At 48.8% G+C, this 24,158-nt stretch overlaps 2 protein-coding genes across 2 annotated transcripts; both read right to left on the minus strand.

Moving 5' to 3' along the window:
* Nucleotides 1–6,741: 6,741 nt before the first annotated feature.
* Nucleotides 6,742–7,716, minus strand: LOC102455580 (olfactory receptor 52E4-like). Its single transcript, XM_014577149.4, has one exon. It carries the CDS (start codon nucleotides 7,684–7,686, stop codon nucleotides 6,742–6,744), a length of 945 nt encoding a protein of 314 aa, XP_014432635.4. The 5' UTR covers nucleotides 7,687–7,716.
* A 9,710-nt stretch (nucleotides 7,717–17,426) lies between these two features.
* On the minus strand, nucleotides 17,427–18,422 carry LOC142830721 (olfactory receptor 52E4-like). Its single transcript, XM_089772277.1, has one exon. It carries the CDS (start codon nucleotides 18,420–18,422, stop codon nucleotides 17,427–17,429), a length of 996 nt encoding a protein of 331 aa, XP_089628403.1.
* Nucleotides 18,423–24,158: the final 5,736 nt, after the last annotated feature.

Genomic DNA, 24,158 nt, shown 5'->3' on the forward strand with positions numbered 1-24,158 from the left:
ATACACAGGTGGGGGTCCTAGCACCCAATCCCACCTACCCCGAACAAGTTCTGTCCGGTTCCAAGAAACCAGCCACAGATCCCTGGTCAATTTACCCTCTGGACCTTACCGCAAATCACGCTGGGCCAATCCTTTAGAATCTAACACCTAAAGGTTTATTATTACAGGAAAGAAAAGCATGAGAGTGAGGTTATTAAAGTACAGTACGTTACATGCACCGAATCTCCCAGTTCTCGATGCAGGCTCTAGCAGAGATGTTGCAGCTGCTGGTTTAAAAGTTCTTATTGCACATCCTACGATCAGGATGGGTTCACAGGTCTTCCGGGCTCTTCAATCCCTGCAGTGCTGCCTCTGGGATGAAGTGCTGAGCTGAGAACAAAATGGCATCGACCACATGGCCTCTTTATACTCCTTCCTGGCCTCTTCTAGTATGTAGCAGGTCACCTGGTCCTCAGCCTCTCTGTGTTCCCTGCTGGCTGCCCTCGGGACAGCCCCCATTCTTTGGGTGTGTCTTTGGCCCATTGAGAACCATTGTTCCACAGGTAATTAGCATGTCCACAGGCTCCACAGGCTCGGCCCTGCCCAATGCTTAACCACATGCAGGGAAATCTTCAGTTTCCACACAGAGTACAGATCTCTACACACAGACATTATACACTCACATAAACAGTGTACACAGGATCAGAAAACAACAAGCTCCCATTCAATACCCCACATGGCTCCCTTTCATACAGATTTCTGGGGCCAATACCCCCACCTAGGGGTGCAGCAGCGATCTGGCTGCTTCCCTCCAATTTGGTAACGTGACACCCCCAACGCAAAATTGATGCAGGAAGTGATGCCAGTAACATCACTGAGGGCATCACAGGCCTCCCCCAACCAAAATGGTGGTGTGCCTCAGTTTCCCTTCTCACACAGGACCTTCTGGCTGGAACCCCTTTTGTCCTGTAAAAAGTTCCAAGACCAGTTACAAGTGTTAACCATGAGATATCAACATCACAATGTCCCCTTACATACCGTCTGTCGTTTGGTACATCTCCAGACAGATTACATGGTATTTTCATAGGATCATGCACCCTGTATACCGTTACAATTCTCTGCAACAATAGTACATTGGTTACAAGAATTAACATCAGTAACAAGAACAATCCTATCTCAGGTGTATACTGAAATTCTCCATCAGGCCCCTTCTCTGGCCCCACCCCATTGCAGTTTTGGCCCTTCAGGTTTAAACTGCAAATCTTCTTGGCCAAAGCAAGTCCTGCCCCTCCCCCTTGTCCTCTGGGCTCCAGGCCTGAAACCTCTGGCCTGACCAAGACAATGGGCTGGCTGGGCGTGACTCCCTGGCTCACAATGGCCCTGGAATTCTCCCCCTTCCCCCACTCAGTGGGGTAACAGCAGTGAGCTGTAGACTCCCAAGTCTCTCCTCTGTCCACCTCCAACCTCTGTTTCCACATGGAACCAGATATCCACCTCCCTGATTGATTATGAGTGTCCACAGTGTCCAGAGATGGGAGCTTAATTGCCATCTCCTGCATCCTAGGGAGAGTGACCACACAGCTGTTCTGCTCTGCATACTTAGCTACCCAGCCCTTCTCCTGAATTTGAGACACTAAGTTCCCACTCTCCTCCTTCACCTGGGAACAATCCTGTCCCACACACACTGACTTCCCAGCAAGCTGGTCACCCACAGTTACTGGGTTAGCAGCCTGCTCCAGTTCTCTGGATGTTCCTGCCTCATCTGGAACAACCCTCAGTCCCTCCGAGACTTCTCCAACACCATCCACACTGGGTTTCCCTAAACCCAAGTCAGTGGAGTCACTGCCAACAGACAAGTTCTGTCTGCCAGGCACTGCAACAAGTGCCTCACACAACAAGCTGCTGCCTTTTACAGGCAGAGCTTTCTCCTGAATGCCTTCTCCAAGCCAGGCATCGTCACCTCTCTCAGTTACTGCAAACTGCTTGCTACAAGCACTGCCAGGACTCTCCTCCCTATGAGCTTCCTTAAGCAGCAGTTCACCCTTCCCTGGCTCTGCAGTAGCATTGCCCTGCTGAGCCCCAACCAATTCCTCCTGCACTTCCCTTACTCCCTGAGTTATCTCTGGCCCCTCAGGTGGATTCACAGACAATCCCCTCTCAGGCACATAGACAGACCCACAAGAGACAGGGTCAGAGGCATCTTCACTCCCTGTGCAGCTCTCTAGATGGCTGTAAACGTCCACACCATCATTAGGCACCAGAGTTAACACACCCTCATTCTCTCCTTGTGCCCGGGCTAAGGGGTCTCCCTGCTCCCACCGAGTAGCTCCCCCCTCTGCCAGCAACACAGCAGCATCAGGCACAATATCAGGGTCACCACTGTCCGGTCTCTGGGGTTCTGGTAAAACACTGACTGACTCTACCTGAGTCACCTCATCCCTCTCCCCAGCAGACACAAACCTTGGGCCACCCCCTTCCTGGGCCTTAGCCATATCCAGACCCAACTCTGGGACAACCACACTGCTCTCAGCCTTCACAGGCTGTGGGGCACCTTCCTCAGACACAGGAAGAAACTCTTCCCCACACACAGCCAGACAACCAGAGACAGCTTCTCCCTTGTCCCAACACCCCTGGCTAATCTCAGTCATACAGCTAGCCACTGGGACAGCTTCCTTTACTGCCCCCTTGCTACTTCCACCAGCCAAATTGCCAGCTTGCACACACTGTGCTTCTTCACACAAATCACTTTCAGCTTGTGCAGGTTCAATTCCACAAACCTCACCAGCCACCAGCTCCTCGACTAAAACTTCACTCTGGCCAGCCACTCCAGGCTGCCTCAGAGAAACATTTCCCTGACTTCTGGGCTCTTCCTGCCCTGGTTCTGATTCCAGCCTCACCTCTGAGGCATCAGACGGGCCCTCACCCACAGGCTCACATGTAGAGACACTTTCCCCTTGGTTACAGGGAGACTGACCAGCTCCAGGAAACTTTTCATACCCACATGCACCCCCTTCCCAAACCTCCCTGTTAGCTACAGGTAATACACAAGGTTTGCATTCACACATGCTTTGGGGTTGGGTCATCACATCAGCTGGGCAAAATACGTCTGCCATATCATAAGCACACCGCATACCCACAGAGTTATACATTGAACCTTCAGGAGAATACAGTCTCTCTTGTTCTTTTAGTCTCTTAAGCTGGAGGTCAAGTCTAGCATTTTCCTCCCTGGCTAGGGCCATCTTCTTTGCATGCTCTACCTCTTCCCTCCGCTGTCTCTCAGCATATTCTGCCTTTTTCTCCTCAAGTTCCCGATCCATCTCCTTCTGTCTCTTAGCAATTTCTTCATCTGCCTTCTGCCTTCTTTCAGCAGCTTCCTTGGCTCGCTTCTGATCCCTTTCATCCACATCTCTGGTTAGTAACAACACTACCAGATCTAGTTTAGAGGCCCTTTTCCTAAAGGCAATGCCTCTCCCCAAGCACAAATCCTTCAGAGCATTTTTGCTCAGACTCTCATATAATTCCGGGATCATCGCAGCGGCTCTTTAATCAACCAAACTCTCAACACCAAAAATCAAATTTAGACAGCGTGGGGTCCTGATCCCAAAGCTCAATTGACCAAGATCTGTGGATCCTGCCGACTACGCCACTGTGGTGGACCGGGCCGTGTCTGGGCACAGCTTAGGGCGTCCGCTCAGGGCGAATTGCTCAAATCCGGGGCTCTTTACAGTCCCCCTGACTGGCGACCTCTCCAAACAGGCCACAAACCAGTCTCACAGAGCGCTTCAGCTGCCTGCCTGAAGCCTCCCGAGCAAAACCCCTCCGACACCCCAGCAATATCTGTGCCCGAGATGGCCCCGGGCCTATACACAGGTGGGGGTCCTAGCACCCAATCCCACCTACCCCGAACAAGTTCTGTCCGGTTCCAAGAAACCAGCCACAGATCCCTGGTCAATTTACCCTCTGGACCTTACCGCAAATCACGCTGGGCCAATCCTTTAGAATCTAACACCTAAAGGTTTATTATTACAGGAAAGAAAAGCATGAGAGTAAGGTTATTAAAGTACAGTACGTTACATGCACCGAATCTCCCAGTTCTCGATGCAGGCTCTAGCAGAGATGTTGCAGCTGCTGGTTTAAAAGTTCTTATTGCACATCCTACGATCAGGATGGGTTCACAGGTCTTCCGGGCTCTTCAATCCCTGCAATGCTGCCTCTGGGATGAAGTGCTGAGCTGAGAACAAAATGGCATCGACCACATGGCCTCTTTATACTCCTTCCTGGCCTCTTCTAGTATGTAGCAGGTCACCTGGTCCTCAGCCTCTCTGTGTTCCCTGCTGGCTGCCCTCGGGACAGCCCCCATTCTTTGGGTGTGTCTTTGGCCCATTGAGAACCATTGTTCCAAAGGTAATTAGCATGTCCACAGGCTCCACAGGCTCGGCCCTGCCCAATGCTTAACCACATGCAGGGAAATCTTCAGTTTCCACACAGAGTACAGATCTCTACACACAGACATTATACACTCACATAAACAGTGTACACAGGATCAGAAAACAACAAGCTCCCATTCAATACCCCACATGGCTCCCTTTCATACAGATTTCTGGGGCCAATACCCCCACCTAGGGGTGCAGCAGCGATCTGGCTGCTTCCCTCCAATTTGGTAACGTGACAGATGCCCAGATCTCCATAAAGTCAATTTCCCTGTAAATTCCAAGGATAATTGGGTTGTAGTCAGAGAGCTCTGGAGACAGGTGACTGATCGAGGACACAAACAGAGTTTCCATGCACACAGGGCTGTTGCTAAGGTATCAAAGCTCAGTAATTCTCCTAAGTAGCCACCATTTAACTGTGTTGTGGCTTTCATTGGTGGATCTGGAAAACACCTATCAAAGGAAAGTCAACTGGAAAATATCCCCATTTTTCAGGTAAACTGAACTGGTCTCTAGGCCAAGGTCTCACAGCGTACATCTAGACTACAGGATTTTGTCGACAGAAGTTCTGTCGACAAAGCTTTTGTCGACAAAGAGCGTCTAGACTACAGCCAGTTCTGTCGACAAAGCAAGATGCCTTGTCGACATGACAGTGTAGACGCAAAGGACAGTGTAGATGCAATAATGCCTTCTGTCAACAGAACTCTGTTGACAGAAGGCATTATTCCTTGTAGAATGAGGTTTACCGCCGTTGACAAAACTGCTGAGTTCTGTCAACGTTATATTGACAGAACTCAGCGGCAGTGTAGACGCAGGTGTAGTTTTGTTGGCAAAAGTGGACTTTTGCCAACAAAACCCTGTAGTCTAGACACACCCAGGAGTCCTGACTTCCCTGGAACCACGGCCTCTCCATCACACCCAGAGGGACATAGACTCCAGCTCTGGCAGGGGTTGTTCATAGCTGGGTTGCAGGGGCAGCATCGTAGAGGCAGCCTGAGCCTTCCCCATCCTCTCAAGGCGAATCTGAGGTTTTCAGAACTATAACTCAGTTCCAATAATAACTAACTAGTTTCATGGAGGACAGGTCCACCAATGGTTTTGAGGCAGGACAGACAGGAATGATGTCCCTAGCTTCTGTTTGCTAGAAGCCAAGAGTGGGCAACGGGGCATGAATCACTTGATGATTCCCTGTTCCGTCCAGTCCCTTTCAAGCACCTGGGCCGTGTCCAGACTCAGGGGTTTTTTCGGGAAAAGGCTACTTTTCCCGAAAAAACTTCCCCTGCGTCCAGACTCAAGCCGCGTTCTTTCGAAATTATTTTGAAAGAACGCGGCTTTTCTTTCGATGGCGGGAAACCTCAATTTATGAGGAAGAACGCCTTCTTTCGAAAGTCCCTCTTTCGAAAGAAGGCGTTCTTCAATGTAAAGAGGCCGTCTTCGAAAGAGAGCATCCAGACTCGCTGGGTGCTCTCTTTCGAAAAAGCGGATTTCTCTTTCGAAAGAAGCCTGCAGTCTAGACATATCCCTGGCTTTGAACACTGTTGGAAGACAGGACACTGGGATACATGGGCCACTGGTTTTATTCAGCAAGTCGATTCTGTTGTTTTCCTATAGATCCCAGATATAAGCACTCCACCCGCTGTAACCCAATGGATCCCTCTTGGCTCCAGAGCGGAGAGAACTGAGGATGTGTGATGAGGACTGCTCAGTTAGTTGCAAAGTAAGAAAATACACCACCAAACGTTAACCTGAACAAGTCTGAAGTGACTTGTGACAAGAGGTCAGAACATGTTCGCATTCGAGCTGTCTCTAATACTAATTTAATGCTCATTGTTTTATACAGGAATCAGACACAGTGCCCCTGCCAGCTCACTGCTTAGTTGTCTCCCTCCCAGGAGGAGAGATCCCAAGAGCTTAAGTGGCCCCTGGCATCCCAGTTAAAGTGGCCAACCTCCTACAATCTGAACTGGCTCCTTGGCATGTAGGGGAGGAGAGATTGAGTTGGAATTGAGCCCGTGACTGATAAGGGAAGAGGAGAAAGTGACATGGTGGGGCACAGGTGGGGGTAAGACCCAGAGCAGAGGTGGAACATTAGCAGAAGAAGTGGGGCAAAGGACATGGATATGGGGGTCCAGCTACCCACGGTTGAAAAGATAGCAACACAGTGTATTGTACATTGGCTGATTCCTCAGTTTGTCATGCTGAATTTAGCACAGTAAGGGCAATACAGTTTTAATGTCTCTCTGACCATCTAATACATTATTTTGGGAAGAGGGGTCGCCAGCGACCTCTGCACTGAGCCGGGTCTGAGCGCCAAAGCACGAGAAGATGAGATTTAGGTCCCTGTATGAGTAAAGAGCTGAAGCAGCTTGTCCCGGATCTGTTTGGTCCTCATGCCATAGATGATGGGGTGTAACACTGGAGGAACCAGAAGGTACACATTGGCAATATGAATGAGGAAATATCGGGGCACATTCTGGCCAAACCGGAGTGTGAATGAGTAGAAGAACTGTGGGATGTAAAAAGCTAATATAGCACAAAGGTGAGAGCTGCAAGTGCCAAAGGTCTTGAGCCGGGCGTCCTTTGTGGGGAGCCTGAAAATGGCCCTGAGAATCTGAGTATAGGAAATGGTGATAAACAACACATCCAGCCACACAGAGATCACCACAAAGAGGCCGTAATAACTACTGACTCGGATGTCCGCGCAGGCCAGCTTCACTATAGCTATGTGGTCACAGTATGAGTGGGGAATGATGTTAGTTCTGCAGTATGGCCACTGCCTTACCAGGAAGGGGTAGGGCAGTGTGAGAATGCTGCTGCGCAGTATCACGGCCAGGCCAATCTTGGCCACCATGGGGTTTGTCAGGATGGTGGAATGTCTCAGGGGATGGCAGATGGCCACGTAGCGATCCAACGCCATGGCCACGAAGATCCCGGACTCCATCGCTGAGAAGCAGTGAATGAAGTACATCTGGGTGAGACAGACATTGAAATCGATCTCCCTGGCATTGAACCAGAAGATGCTCAGCATTTTGGGCAGGGTGGACGTGGACAGGACCAGGTCAGTGATGGCCAGCATGCAGAGGAAATAGTACATGGGCTCATGGAGGCTCCTCTCTATCTTCACAATGAACAGGATGGTGACGTTCCCCAAGATGGCTATGGCATACATTGCACAGAAGGGGATGGAGATCCAGACATAGGCCTCCTCCAAGCCAGGAATGCCCAGTATGATGAAGGTGGAGGGGTTGGTGAAGTCGGTTGTGTTGAAATCTGCCATGAAGTAAGGGAGTTTGTGCTGAACTATAAGGCTTAATTGTTTATCTTGCGTGTACCGTATGTTCTCCTTACTTCTTTATGTGTCCTGGGTCTAGGGTGATGGTTGCAGCAGAAATGGCAGTGAAGAGAGTCAATGTTAATATGAGAGAGTACATGCGCTGCTGGAGATTTTTCTCATGGATGATGCTCGTTGGTTATTCTTAAAACACTGAAAAAAATGAAATTTTCATTATTCAGACATATGAAATATGAAGAACGGACCCTACTAATGTCCATTTCATAGTTTATGGTGCTTCGTGCATCAAAAATTCCTGCATATCATAGCGCGGCACCATGAGCACTATCAGGAATTTGACGTGTAGATACATGTTTTCCTTCATTTGTGCCTAACCCAATGAAACACAGACTAAAGAGCTCCTGCCTTGTGGAAAACCTAGCCACTTGGTTGTTCAAAATCTGAAAGTGGAAAAAAACCCACCAAAGCTTCTCTTTGACTTGTGCCAATGGGAAACATACGAGATCTGGGCATCACTGAGAGGCGCTAAAAGTAATCATCTGTTCAGACACGGAAGTGGCCAAAAGAAAGCCAGTGTTTAGGTGCCTATGGAATGGGCTGGAGATGGAAGTGCACTCACTTTTCGTCCCCCAGTTTCTATTAAGGATGTAGCAGATATAACTGAAGGGAGCAATTTCTGGGGAAAGGAAACGTAGATAGCCAGCAATACAAACATTAGGAAAATTGATAAGTGACTATAAAACATCAGAGGAAACGCCATGCTTGATTTTTGTGCTATTATTTTTTTAACTAGAAAAATAGTTAGCTAGCAGGTGACGCCTGTCATTGACGGGGCAAAGTCATTTTCTGTAGTTTACACTTACAGGAAAGTTCAAGCAATTAAATATATGTAATAGAATTGTTTATTAATGTGCTTGCTAAAGGGAAGTATAAGAACAGTTTTAAATTTGTAGGATTTTAACTTCAAACTATTAATTAAATTGCATAATTGCTACGCATAGTGCATTTGAACCAGCATGCGCCCCAGTTTGGGAACCCATAGTGTAGACAGTACTCACACAGAAAGCAAAGATTCTTCTTTTAACAAAGGACGGTAGCTAGGTAAAGAGAAAAAATCTTCTGTCAACTTCATCATATCTCCATGGGGATGAGGTTGATATAGCTGCATCTCTCAGGGGTATGGGTTTGTTGCTGTTTCAAACAACGTACATTCAGCATAGGTTGCATTAGCAGAGAGCTTGCATGCCAGCTTGTGCTACATGGCAGTTTTCCTCCACTCCATGCGTTTAGGCCTAATATGGAGCACTGCGTTCAATTTTGGTCACCAATGCAAAGAAAGGATATAAAGAAAAGGGAAAGAGTCTTGAGGCGTGTGGCAAAGGTTTTTAAAGAAACGGAACGCAAGCGAAAAAACCCAGGTGTATTTAGTTGGGAAAACAAAAGATTACATGAGAACATGATAGTGGTCTTCTTAAAAAATTGAAAGACTGCCATAAGAAGTTGTAGGAAAGTTGTTCTCTCTTAACCACAGAGCGGGAATAAGAGGCAATGGGTTCAAACTGTAGCATAGAAGAATTAAATTAAATCTGAGGAAAATAGTCTTAACAGAAGAGGCAGAGAATGCAACCGACAGCTTAGGAGGCGGCAGTAGCTTGTTCTGTGGAGGTCTCCAAAAAAGGTGACCATTACTTTTCACCCTGAGCCTCTATGATTCTATAATGTAAAACCTTAGCTGAGGACAGGACTTAGTCACACACAAGGTATTACTCTTAATACAGATGTAACTGGGTGAATTTTGATGGGCCTGTATTATATAGGAGGTCAGACTTAATGGATCCCTTCTGAGCCCTCTGGATATATTGATAAAGAAATGAGATCAGGGATTCATCTGTACTGTACTGTCTCTCAGAACACACAAACAAGGGAAAATTTAGTTACAGTGAAACTCCGAACATATAACATTTAGAAAAGATGCTTGCTAACGTTACCCATATTTGGCCCATAGAACTCCTTGCTATCTACATTACTGGAGACAAGAGCATAGATGAATGGGATTAACAATGTATTAGACTTTGTGGGCTTAATTAAAACTAATAAAAGAAAGTTCTTCTTCACATAGCGCATAGTCAACCTGTGGAACTCCTTGCCAGAGGAGGCTGTGAAGGCTAGAACTATAACAGAGTTTAAAGAGAAGCTAGATAGTTTCATGGAGGTTAGGTCCATATTAGCCAGGGGGTAGGAATGATGTCCCTGGCGTCTGTTTGTCAGAGGCTGGAGAGGGATGGCAGGAGACAAATCACTTGATCATTGTCTTCAGTCCACCCCCTCCAGGGCACCTGGTGCTGGCCACTGTCAGCAGACAGGCTACTGGGCTAGACGGACCGTTGGTCTGACCCAGTACGGCCGTTCTTATGTTCTTATGTGGGTGTTGCTGGGGGCAGCATTTTTAGTTATCACTCTCTGACACCTTCAATTAGAAGCCCCCATTATCTGTTGCATAATGTTTGTGAAATTTTAGGCATTTGGACTAATTGTTTTCATGCTGGGTGTCTGCTTCTCTCTGGATTGTTTTATTGAACATTTTAGGCATAACAACAGCTCAGCTGACTTGTGGAATAAAAGCAGGAGAATCTCTGTCTTGCCCATGTTGAAAAAAATGATTCTAATTATCCCAGTGGGAAGACTGAGCATCACCATGCATCTAGCAGAGAAAACTCAGATAAAAGTCCCCTGCGAACAGCCAGAGCCAGACATGCTGGAGGAGGAGGTGACAGTGTCTGTGTATTTACACACAGCTGGCTCCTGAGGCTTTTCACAGATCTTACTACAAGGGGAGTTTTTCCTGAGAGAGGCCTCAGCAATGTACTGGCCATGGCCTCAGAGTTTGGCCTTATATTATAGAATCATAGAATCATAGAATAATAGGACTGGAAGGGACCTCGAGAGGTCATCAAGTCCAGCCCCCCGCCCTCAAGGCAGGACCAAGCTCTGTCTACACCATCCCTGACAGATGTCTATCTAACCTGTTCTTAAATATCTCCAGAGAGGGAGATTTCACCACCTCCCTTGGCAATTTATTCCAATATTTGACCACCCTGACAGTTAGGAATTTTTTCCTAATGTCCAATCTAAACCTCCCCTGCTGCACTTTAAGCCCATTACTCCTTGTCCTGTCCTCAGAAACCAAGAGGAACAAATTTTCTCCTTCCTCCTTGTGACACCCTTTTAGATATTTGAAAACCGCTATCATGTCCCCCCTTAATCTTCTTTTTTCCAAACTAAACAAGCCCAGTTCATGAAGCCTGGCTTCATAGGTCATGTTCTCTAGACCTTTCATCATTCTTGTCGCTCTTCTCTGTACCCTTTCCAATTTCTCCACATCTTTCTTGAAATGTGGCGCCCAGAACTGGACACAGTACTCCAGCTGAGGCCTAACCAGTGCAGAGTAGAGCGGCCACATTATATATCAACTAACGTTTTTTCCCCCTGAAGGTTCCACTCTGCCCCAGTAATGAACCTACCTCAGGTTTGGAGTCCACCAGCCAGTCTGAGGGCCCTACACATCCCTTGTAGCAGGGTCCCTGAGATATTTAATGGCTGAGCAGAGCACGAAGGCCTCAGATTTTCTCTCTATGCCATCATACCCATGTTGCCCTGGGGTTGCCAAGCAGGTGAGCTCCTCAGCAAGAGATGGTACCTGTGAATTCTTAGAGGGAAGTTTCTTGCCTTGTAGTCCCCCTCAGGTAGCCGTATCCCTCACCTCTCTCACCCTGGCATCTGCAGCAGCATCCCATGCCGAGAGCTGACATGGGGGTTTTAACATCTATAATATAGTTCTGTGACGTCCCTGTGGGGTTCTCTCAGCCTCTAGAGGAGAAGAGGGCAGCTAAAGGTAAAGAGTCTGGAAACAACCCTCTCTTCTTCTCTGCTGATTATCCAGTTTTAGGAGTAAACAACAATTAAGGGACCTTCCCACAGAACTCTCTGGCTGTGGGCTGTTTTGTGGTATTTGTAAATTATAGCTGGCTAGGAAGAAATCTAAGGAGACTGTCCAGGTCTCTGCAGGGATGGGGACAGAACGTTGGAGAGATGACTGAGAGGAGACATGAGCACTTTCTGCAGGAACACGGGGCTGTTGCTAAGGGATCAGAGATGAGTAACTCTCAACTGTAGTTATCATCATAGTGAGCATCTTACACAGCAGGGCTTAACTCGAAATAAGCGACGCAAATTGAGCTATCTCAATTGCGTAGCTTATTTTGAAATTGGGAGCGTCTACACAGCACTTATTTTGAAATAGAGCCACCCTTCCTCCAGCTTCCTTTAGGCTGTGTCCAGACTCAGGGGGTTTTTCGACTGCAGCCACGTTCTTTCGAAATCAAATCGAAAGAATGCGGCTTTTCTTTCGACGGCGGTAAACCTAATTTCACAAGGAAGAACGCCTTTTTTCGAAAGTGCTCTTTCGAAAAAAGGCATTCTTGAAAGCAAACAGGCTTTTTACTCACTGGGTGCTTTCTTTCGAAAAAGCGGCGTGCAGTCTAGACGCTCTCTTTCGAAAGAGGCTTGCAGTCTAGACATAGCCCGAGGGTTTGTCTACACTAGCCCCCTAGTTCGAACTAGGGAGGCTAATGTAGGCATTTGATGTTGCAAATCAAGCCTGGGATTTAAATATCCCCCGCTGGATTTGCATCTTCTTGGCTGGTCACCATTTTTGAAATTTACAAGTCGGGACTAATTGCCCACGTCTACACGCGGCAGGGACCTGGTAGTTCGAAATAAAGCCCTAAATCGAACTACCTGGTATTCCTCCTGGAATGAGGTTTAACAGGTAGTTCGAACTAGGGTTTTCCAAAACCCTAATCCTTTTCGTTGCCCTTTTCTGAACCTTTTCCAATGCCAATAGATCTTTTTTGAGAGGAGGCCACATCTGTACGCAGTATTCACGATGTGGGCGTACCAGGGATTTATATAGAGGCAATAAAATATTCTCTGTCTTATTCTCTATCCCATTTTTAGGATTACTAACATTCTAGTTGCTTTTTGACAGCTGCTGCACATTGGGTGGATGTTTTCAGAGAACTACCCACAATGACTCCAAGATCTCTCTCTTGAGTGGTAATAGCTAAGGGTATGTCTACACTAGCCCCCTAGTTCGAACTAGGGTGGCTAATGTAGGCATTCGAAGTTGCAAATAAAGCCCGGGATTGAAATATCCCAGGCTTCATTTGCATCTTCCTGGGCAGGCGCCATTTTTAAATCCCCCTTAGTCCGAACTCCGTGCCCGCGGCTACACGTGGCATGGAGTAGGTAGTTTGAATTAGGATCGCTAATTCGAACTACGGGTACTCCTCATGGACATACCCTAAATTAATCCCCATCATTTTGTATCTATAGCTGGGATTCTGTTTTCCAATGGGTATTACTTTGCATTTATCAACATTAAAATTCATTTGCCAGTTTGTTGTCTATTGACCTAGTTTTGTGAGATCCTTTGGAAGCTCTTCACTGTCTGTGTTGTTCTTAGCTATCGGGAGAGGAGGGACCTGGCACCTGTGCAGCTGTTGCCTGAGGAGGCTTTGGAGGGACTTTCAGAGCTCCCTGCCCCCGGCCACCACTCTTGCCCCAGAGTGAGTTCCCAGTGCGGGGCAGCTTGATACTACAATTTCCCCTGCTACCGCAACAAAGGGCAGCTCCATCCTCTGCCCTCCAGTGTGAGTCTACGGTGAGGGACAATTTGGGTGTCAAGGCAGACGTCACAGCAGGGGGTGGGTAGTATGTGGGTAGCTGGAGCGGGAGAGGGGTACGGGAGGCACACCTTGTGCGGTGTATGGGGGTAGAACATGGAGCAGGGCATGGTACGGAAGACCCCTCCACCCTTCCTCTGGCCATAGGGATGCACATGTTGGGAGGCAGGGTTAGTGAGATGTCGGAAGTTGATCTAACCCTGCTGCCCTGTTGATGGAGCTGCCAGGCACATATTAAATTATTTCAAATTGTGCAGAGAGTGCACAAGGCTGCAGGGCAGTTGTGAGAGCGCATGAGTGCAGCAGCGCCCATGCACCCCCACTTTCCCAGGAGCCATTTCCAGAGGGGGTGCCTGCAGGTAAGTGTGGTACCTCTGCATCCATTCCTACACCCGCAAGTGCACACCACTCCCTCCAGAGCCTGCAACCTGCCCTCCATCTTCCATCCTGCCCAAAGTATCAGAGGGGTGGCCGTGTTAGTCTGAATCTGCAAACTCCCTCTCCCCTTGCAGTCCCCACACTCCCTCCCAGAGCCTGGATCTCAGACCCGCAACTGCACCCAAACTCTCCCAGAGTCTGACCAGACCCCGCTGCACCCACCTTTCCTCCCAGACCCTGCACCCCAGAACTCCTGCACCCAAACTCCCTCCCAAAGCCTGACCTTACCCCTGCCCCCAATTCCCTGTTCCAGTGAAGAGCCTCTACCCAGCCTCTTCCCAGAGCTTTAGGCAGGGGGGTAGGGAGAGTGTGATTGGGGGTTGGGTGCAGCCTGTGCATTTTGGGCATCCCCAACATTTTTGCAAACCTACCGCTCCTGCCTGTAACAAAACATCAGAGTGGAAGAGAATAGTAAAAGGCATGTGAGTTGGGCAGGGGGAGCAGAGCTGAGGTGGAACACAGACAGAAGACCTGGGGTAAGGAAGGGTACGTCTACACTACAGCGCTAATTCGAACTAACTTAGTTCAAATTAGTTAATTCGAACTACGCTAATTCGAACTAACGCATCTAGAACTAAAAACTAGTTCGAATTAGCGTTTTGCTAATTCGAACTAGCGCGTCCACACTGATTGGACGCAGGGGGGCATTTAAGGGAAGCTGAAACCGGTTCTGGCAGGGCATCAGGTCAGTAGTTGCTTTGTGTGGCTGCTGTCTGAGGCTATCTGAGGCTCGTGCTTAAAGGGACCCCCCCCGGACAGCCGGTTCTCAGCTTTTCCTGCTTGCTTGCCAAACTCGCCGAGGGACAGCAAAGCGTCGGTCTCTGTGCCCGTCTGTGTCGGTGCTGCCCTTCAGGGAGGCCGCCGTAGGTAGCAACATGGAGCCAGAGCTCGCCCTGCACCTTCTGGTGCACTTTCTGGACTTGCTGCTGCAAGCCTGCCAGCAATGGCTCGAGGCTGCCTGGCACCTCCTGGTGCACGTCAGCCCCCTGCCTCTCCGCCTGGCCGCCCTGGGGGCCATGGAGGAGCCGCGGTGGTGCCCCGGCACCGGCGTGCCCCGCCGCGTCTGGACACCAGCACCGACTGGGGGAACCGCATTGTCCTGGAGCGCTGGGAGGACCGACAGTGGACCCAGAACTTCAGGATGAGGAGGAAACCTTCCTGGAGCTCAGCGAGTGGCTCGCCCCTGCCCTGCGCAGAAGGGACACTCGCATGAGGCCCGCCATCCCCCTCCAGAAGCGGGTGGCCATCGCCCTCTGGAAGCTCTCCACGCCAGACAGCTACCAATCCATCGGGAACCAGTTCAGCGTGGGGAGATCCACCGTCGGAGCGGTGCTCATGCAGGTATGGCACTCGCCGGCCACTGCGCCAGGGGAGGAAGGGGGGCTGCGAGGAGGGGATGGGCCGCCCCAGGGACAAAGGGGGGGCGGGAAGAGGCGAACGCGCCCCGCACCGGAGTGGTTGGTCTGTCCCGGCCGTACTACACACCGCCAGGGGGGTTGCTTCCAGGACTGGGGTGCGGGGCACTGCCAGGGCACGCACGCTCCCAGCCACCTGGGCGCCCCACTGATTGGCACTTTACTGTGTCTCTCTCCGCAGGTGGTCAAGGCCATCAACCGGGTGCTGCTCCGCAGGGTGGTCCGCCTCGCCGACCCGGACGCTGTCATCCGGGGATTCGGCGCCCTCGGCTTCCCCAACTGCGGGGGGGCCATCGACGGGATGCACATCCCCATCCGTGCCCCGGAACACCAGGCTTCCCAGTACGTCAAGTGCAAGGGGTACTTCTCCATGATCCTGCAGGCCATGTGTGACCACGGGGGCCAGTTCACGGACATTAATGTGGGCTGGTCCGGCAAAGCACACGACGCCCAGGCGTACTGCAACTCCTCCGTGTGCCAGCGGCTGCAGGACGGCACCGTCTTCCCCGACCGCCACATCAGGGTCGGGGACATGGACATGCCCATGTGCCTGGTGGGGGATGCCGCCTACCCACTGCAGCCATGGCTGATGAAGCCGTACAAGGGGCACCTCAATCCCTCTCGCCAGGCCTTCAATGCCAGGCTGACCAGGGCCCGCATCGTGGTGGAGGGGGCCTTCGGGCGACTGAAAGCCCGCTTTCAATGCCTCCTCACCCGTCTGGACCTGGCCGAGCACAACATCCCTCCCATGGTAGCAGCATGTTGTGTGCTCCACAATTTGTGTGAGCGAAAGGGGGAGGCTTTCCTGCCAGTCTGGATGGCTGAGGCTGACCGCATGGCTGGACACAACGGTCAGCCCCACACCGCCACCATCCGGGAAGCCCAGTGGGGGGCCGTCCGGATCCGGGAAGCCCTGCGGGAGAGCTTCCAGGTGGAGGAGGAGGACTGACCTCTCCCTTGCATGCCCCACTGGGGCCTTCTTCCACCCTACCCCCCTTCCTCTTTCCCCTCCCTACCTACTGTAAAATAAAGACACCTGTTTTTCAAACAAAAACGTCTGTTTATTTCACATAACTGGGGTGGAGGAAGGGAGGAATGAGGGTGGTAGAGGGGAGGGGGAAACCTGGGATGAGGGAGCTGGAAGGGGCGGGAAGGGAGGAAGGGAAAGGAAAGCTCAGGGGTGGGAGTCCGGCTGCCTCTCCCGTCTCGCAATACTGCGAGTCCGGGGGCATCGGTGGGCAATGGTTGTGGGGGGGGGGGCAGGAGGGACGGGGGTGTGGAGGAAGCAGGAGTGGGAGCAGGAGGGGGAGCAGGGGGAGCAGGAGGAGCAGAGGGAGCAGCAGGGGGAGCAGGAGGAGCAGAGGGAGCAGCAGGGGGAGCAGGAGCAGGAGCAGGAGCAGGAGGAATTGGGAAGCGGTCGAGCAGGCTCTGGAGGTGGCCTCGCAGGGCACGGCCCTGCTCCTCCAGGGCCTCCAAACTCCTCCTGCGCAGCCTCAGGTCCTCCTGGACCCAGTGGTCCTGGGTGCGGAGCTGGTGATCCAGGAACCGGAGGTGCCACCTTTGGTAGTCCTCCTGGTTCCTGGCTGTCCTGCTGGCCCAGGCGCGGGCGGCTGCTGCAGGCGGGGTGGTGCGCCCTGCAGGCCCAGGTGCTGCAGCTGTGGTGCAACAAGACCAGCGGCAATAGAGTTTCCCTGGTGTTGGCCAGAGTGGCCACCAGGGAAACCTGGGAAGGGCTAGCCTCCCACTAGTTCGAATTAAGCGTCTACACAGCCCTTAATTCGAACTAGCTAGTAAAATGAGGTTTACCTAGTTTGAACTAAGCGCTCCGTTAGTTCGAATTAAGTTTGAACTAGCGGAGCGCTAGTGTAGCGCCTATGAAAGTTAGTTCAAACTAACGTCTGTTAGTTCGAACTAACTTTGTAGTGTAGACATACCCGAACATGGTTTCACGGGTCCAGCTACCCATAGTTAGAAAGCTGGCAATGCAGTGTATTGTACATAGACAGATCGCAGTTTGCCTTGTTCTTATGTAAAACAGGTGTGTGAAAGATATGTAAAAGATCAAAAATTCTTTTATATCCCTCAGAGTGTTTAATAAGTACCTCAGGACAGAAGACCCAGCACTTTGTCATCTCTGCTCAAAACATGATCTGAGAGCCAGAGACCCAGGAGAAATAAAGTGGGTTCCTTTATGAGTAAAAAGCCAAAGCAGCCTGTCCCGGATCTGTTTGGTCCTCGCCCCATAGATGAGGGGATGTACTACTGGAGGAACCAGAAGGTACACATTGGCAAAAAGAACAAGGAAATACAGGGGCACATTCTGGCCCAACCGCTTTGCGAGAGCATAGAAGAACTGTGGGATGTAAAAAGCTACTATAGCACACAGGTGGGAGCTGCAGGTCCCAAAAGTCTTGAGCCGGGCGTCCTTCGTGGGGAGGCTGAAGATTGCCTTGAGGATCTGGGTGTAGGATATGGCAATAAACAACACATCCAGCCACCCAGAAGATATCACAAAGAGGCCGTAGTAACTACTGATCCGGATGTCAGCACAGGCCAGTTTCACTATAGTTATGTGATCACAGTACGAATGGGGGATGACGTTGGTTCTGCAATATGGCCACTGTCTCGCCAGGATGGGATAGGGCAAAGGGAGTATGCCACTGCGTAGCAATACGGCCAGGCTGATCTTGGCCACCACGGGGTTTGTCAGGATGGTGGAATGTCTCAGGGGAACACAGATGGCCACATAGCGATCAACAGCCATGGCCACTAGGATCCCAGACTCCATCGCTGAGAAGGAGTGAATGAAGTACATCTGGGTGAGGCAGACATTGAAATCAATCTCTCTAGCATTGAACCAGAAGATACTCAGCATTTTGGGCAGGGTGGACGTGGACAGGACCAGGTCAGTGACAGCCAGCATGCAGAGGAAATAGTACATGGGCTCATGGAGGCTTGGCTCTGTCTTCACAACGAACAGGATGGTGAAGTTCCCCAAGATGGCTATTGTGTATATGGTACAGAAGGGGATGGAGATCCATGTGTAAGCTGACTCCAAGCCAGGCAAACCCAGCAGGATGAAGGTGGAGGGATTGGTGAAGTTGGTTGTGTAGGAATCTGACATAGAGTAGAGAAAGTGTCCAGCTCTGAGGAAGAAGGGTCACTCTTGCATGAATTGTATGTTCCCCTGACTTCCTGTGCCCCGGCTCTCAGGCGACGGTTGTAGTACAAATGCCTGAATGGAGAGACAATGTAATGTAAAGACGAGACACTCCATGCATTACTGGAAGCTGTTCTCATGGGTGAAGCAGATTGGTCACTTTCACACATTGAAAAATGAAATTTTCATTATTCGGAGAAATGTGTTATGGACAACCCACCCTACTAATGCCAAATGCATAGTTCATGGTGGTCCATGCACCAATATTTCATGTACATCACAGTGGGGCACCAGCAGGAAACATGAGTGTTCATAGTGATTTTCCTCTGTGGTCCCTACTGCAATGTAACACGAGGTATAGAATGGAGACTATAAGGAGTTCCTCATTCACCCAGTTGCTCAGTATCTGTTTTGGGGAAAAAAAGCAATAAAGTTTTGCTAGGACTTGTACCAGTGGAAACCATAGCAGCAAGAACACCACTCTGGGGAGAGACGTCTCAAGCTCAAGACAACCATTTGCACATCCATAGCAGCATCCAAGATAAAGGTAATGTTTGGGTGCCTAAGGAATGGGATGGAGACTAACAAGATGGTTTATTAGGTCATGAGCTAATAAATCATCTTGTTAGTCTTTAAATTGCTACATAGTTCTGTCTTTTGTTTCCGCTAGACCAGACTAACACGGCTGCATCTCCATCACTGATATAAGTATGGACTTACTCTTCATCCAGTTTCTGTGAAGCATGCAGCAGCTATAAAGGGATTTTCAACATCATAAGCTATGAGAATGGGGGAAGCTGACATATGCAAACAGGCTGAAAAACAGGAGCTGTTATTTTAGGATGCGTCTAGACTGGCAAGATTTTGCAGAAAAGCAGCCGCTTTTGCACAAAAACTTGCCAGCTGTCTACACTGGCCGCTTGAATTTGCGCAAGAACACTGACAATCTAATGTAAGATTGGTGATAGAAATGTAGCCGTGTTAGTCTGGTGTAGCTGAAACAAAATACAGGACTATGTAGCACTTTAAAGACTAACAAGATGGTTTATTAGATGATGAGCTTTCGTGGGCCAGACCCACTTCCTCAGATCAAATAGTGGAATAAAATGGTCACAACCATAGATACCAAAGGATACAATTAAAAAAATGAATGTCCTGAGGCCCTTACTCAGTTCTTACACCAACGGGCTTACCAACAACCACAGGACATACCACACTAATACCAACCCTGGTACCTTCCCTTGCAACAAACTCCGTTGCCAGCTTTGTCCACATATTCACTCTGCTGATACCATTATTGGGCCCAACCAAGTGAGTTATAAGATCAAGAATACATATTCCTGCGCATCCAGAAATATAATTTATGCTATCATGTGCCGAAAGTGTCCATCTGCTATGTACATTGGACAAACGTCTCAGACACTTCATCAAAGGATCAATGCCCACAAAACAGATATTAGACAAGATCACAAAGAAAAATCAGTTTCTTGCCATTTCAACGAGAAAGGACACTGTCTCAACGACCTAATTACCTGCATCCTACTCCAGAAGACTTTCAAATCTGCCCTTGAAAGGGAATGCTCTGAACTGTCATTCATGCTAAGATTTGACACTCTACGTCTCGGGCTCAACATAGACACCAACTACCTTACCCATTACAAAGATAGCTTCCCCAGTTATCACCTCTAATACCATTCGCTCACAGACATTTACCTTCCCTCACCTCTAATATCATTAACTCACACACATTTATCTTCCTCCTTCCCCCCCCCCCCGCATCCTTCTTCTGTTCTGAAATGTGATTTGTCCTTTTCATATGTGTTCACTTTTTTTTAATTGTATCCTTTGGTATCTATGGTTGTGACTATTTTCTTCCACTATTTGATCTGAGGAAGTGGGTCTGGCCCACGAAAGCTCATCACCTAATAAACCATCTTGTTAGTCTTTAAAGTGCTACCTAGTCCTGTATAATGTAAGATTGTCAGTGTTCTTGCGCAAACACTATGATGCTCCCGCTCAGGGATAAGTCCTCTTGCACAAATGTTTTTGCGCAAGAGGGCCAGTGTAGACAGGGAAGAATTGTTTTGCACAAAAAAGCCCGGATGGCGAAAATGGCGATTGGGGCTTTCTTGCACAAAATCGCATCTAGACTGACCAAGGATGGTTTTGCACAAAAGCACTTTTTGCACAAAAGCATCTATGCCAATCTAGATGCCCTTTTGCGCAAATGCTTTTACCGGAAAAACTTTTCCAGTAAAAGCATTTGCCCAATCTCATGCCAGTCTAGACGTAGCCTTAGAGAAGGGACAAGAAGGGGTTATATGATAGAGGAGGGGGAAATAAAGAATGAAATAGTCAAATGGACAAAGAGAGACCATTCCCAGTCAATACTATCTATGGACACTCAGTGAAAGCTGATTGGGGGGAGAAATGTAGACAGGAAAACGAGGAATATAAATTGGGATGCCTTTCAGAAGAGATAATTAGATAGCGAACAAGTTACAATTCTACAGACAAGAAAGTGGACAACTTAGTTCAGAAGCAACGTGAAACAATTGTGTGAATTGTGTATTCGTCGAGGGGGGAACAATATGCAAGAACCTGGAAAAGGGAAAAAAAGGAGAACTAACAAATATTGGAAGTCATGAAAATTAATAAGTAATCTTAAAAACTCCTACAAAGCAAACAAACAACAGCAACAACAAACCCTTCAAAACCAGACTCCAAAGAGAAATAGCACAGCTGCAAGTGCTTTGGAAATGTAACATGATCAAATTAGGACTGAATAAGAACTTAGAATGGATATCTCACTACAAAGGCAATTTTCCTTCTTTTGGTATTCACACCTCCCCATCAACTGCAACTCCATGGTTGGTGGGCTTAAGGATGATAAAAGGATTTTGTTAAGCATATTAAAAAACAATTGAGGTCCTGGAAATATTTTAGGGCTATTCCTGTTTTCCATGTAAATATTAAAAAGGATCATTTTGAAAAAAGATTTGATAAAACTCAGAAAGAATGGAATGGCTGGTATCGGATCATTTTGCATTTTCTGCAGGGACAGAGGACTTTTGCTAAGGGATCAGAGAAAAGTAACACATTACTATCAACATTATTGGAGTGAAGAACGTAGCTGAATGGGATTCACAGTGCACTGGACACTGTGGGCAGTTCTGGTGGCACCAACATTAGTTGTGTGTGCCTGACAACTGCAAATAGAAGACCTCATCTGCTGCTTATACGTTTGTGAAATTGTAAGTATTTGGACTGAAATATCCCATGCTGGGGGTTTGTTTCAAGCTGAGCTTTTTTTTGTTATTTGTTTGTTTGTAACTTTCAAGTGTAACAATTCAGCGACTTCTAGAATAAAACAAGGAGAATCTAAATCATATACATGTGGAACTATTTTTTTCTAGTTGTTCCATGAAGGAGACCTAGAGCCTCGATGCTACTAGCAGACAAAGCTCATGCAAAAGTCACCCTGTTAATAGCCAGAGCACTGATACACAAGAAGAGGAGGTGACAGTGTCTGTGCATTAACACGCAGCTGGTTCCTGAGTTTTAACTCCGTACTTACTCCAAGGGGAGTTTCGCCTGAGTGGAGCCTGACCAACAAACTCAGATTTTGGCCTTGTACATCTACTAACACCTTTTTCCTGAAGGAACCACTCTGTCGCTGAAACGAACCTACATCCGATTTGGAGGCCATCAGCCAGCCTGAAGGCCCAGCAAAGAAAGACATTTTGGCCTGTGATCTAGAGAACTCTCCTCCCATGTGTCAGGGTCCCTGGAATATTTAATGGCTGTGCAGAGCAGAAAGGACCACAGATTTTCTCTCTATGCCATCAAACCCATGTTGCCCTGGGGTTGTCGAGCAAGCGAGCTCCTCAGCAAGAGATGGTACCTGTGCATACTTAGATGGTACCTGTGCATACTTAGATGGTACCTGTTTCTTACCTAAGTGTCCTCCTTAGGCATCCATGTCCTTCACCTCTCTCAGCCCAGCAGCAGCAGCGGCAGCATCCCACGCTGAGAGCTGACACAGGGTCGTGCAGTGTTTATAATACACCTCCGTGCCATCCCAGTGGAGTTCGCTCAGCCTCTAGAGAAGAGGGCAGCTGAATGTGAAGAGGCTGGGAATTATTCTGTCTGCTTCTGTGCTGATTATCCAGATTAATGAGTAAACAATAATTAAGAGACCTTCCCAAGGGGAGAGGAGAATTCTTGGGCTGTGGGCTGAATCAGGGAGGAATTGACTGTTTTGTGTGTAGTCATACATTTTAGCTGATTAGGAGAAAAACTAGGTCTCCCTAGAGACAGGAACATTGTAGACAGACAGATGACTGAGGGAGACATGAGCACTTTCCACAGGCAAGCAAAGCTTTCGTTCCGTGATGAGAGATGAATGACTGTCAACAGGCACTCTCCTCATACTGGGCAGTATGTACAAACCCATATTATTCATATGTTTCCAATATTTCGGAGTGCCCTCGAGAGCTCAGACATAAAAGTACATTCCTCAGTCATGGTCCCGGGCCTACCAGTCCCAGGGACACCACAAGGGCCTAGATCAGTGTTTCTCAAACTGTGCTCCATGGTCTCCATGCGGTTGACGAACTGGAAACATCGATAGGTACAACATGTAGAATCAGTGGACCGCTGGGGCTCCACATACATTTTTACGCATGTAAAGGGCTCCGGAGCCCAAAAAGTTTGAGAATCGCTGGCCTAGATAAATTGGCAAAATAAATTCTGTCCGTCGGTCATAGGAGGGCATGTGCAGACCAAGGGACAGATGGATCATGAGTGTGTGGATGGCAAAGTCAGGTGGCCACGTAAGTGTGTTTAGCTCACTGGGTCATCTTCAGTCCATGTATTACGCCATTTTGGTAGAATGGGTAAACCTGATTCCCATTGAAAGAGAAAAATGTAGGGGAATAAGCAGAATCCCTAAAACATAAGCCCTTGTGTGATAGGCCTGGTTTGAGGCCTGAGGCCTAGGTAAAAGTAGTAACAAATTAGTACAAACCTGCTCCGGTTGCCTCACATCTTAGCAAGAAACATTTCCATCTGGGGAGCCCAGCTGGATCCACCCAGAAGCCAGAGCAAGAGGGGAAACATTGCCAGAAGAGACGCTATAGTTGTGTAGAGAGAGCACCTTGTGGTATCCTCTCCACCAGCCGCATTCGTTCTCCACTCACAGTCCCCTTATGTCCCGGTAGCAGCTCCATGCTTTTGTCACAGCCCCACGAAGAGATCTTGCAGCTCTGCACCTCTCCGGCAGACACATTTTGGTCCCACACACTGGACTTATTATTATTATTATTATTATGTATTATTTATTTTGTTTAGAGCAGCATTTGGGCCTGTTTCTGGCTCAGGGTTTCTTGGCTCAATATTGGAGCGCAACTTCCATTCTAGAAACTTATGCAGGGAGCAGAGACCTCTGCACCGAGCACCAAGGTGCTGAAACTAGTTTCTGCTGGACTCCCCCGGACTCTCCAATGTCTTCAGCCTGCTCTTCCCACAGCTCCCTATTGGAGCTATTCTACATTATCTGTTCTGAGCACAGGATCACTTAAAAAAATATCCCAGGCCTTGCCGAAGGGGCTGTGTGACACGGGTTAAAAAAGTCCATCTGTGGCCACTAGGACCATTCCCCGTTGGGTGGACTCGACCGTTGTTCTGCAGACGGGTGAG

This window comes from Pelodiscus sinensis, chromosome 1 (genome assembly GCF_052426305.1).
Source record: "Pelodiscus sinensis isolate ZL-2025 chromosome 1, ASM5242630v1, whole genome shotgun sequence".
Lineage (NCBI taxonomy): Eukaryota > Metazoa > Chordata > Testudines > Trionychidae > Pelodiscus > Pelodiscus sinensis.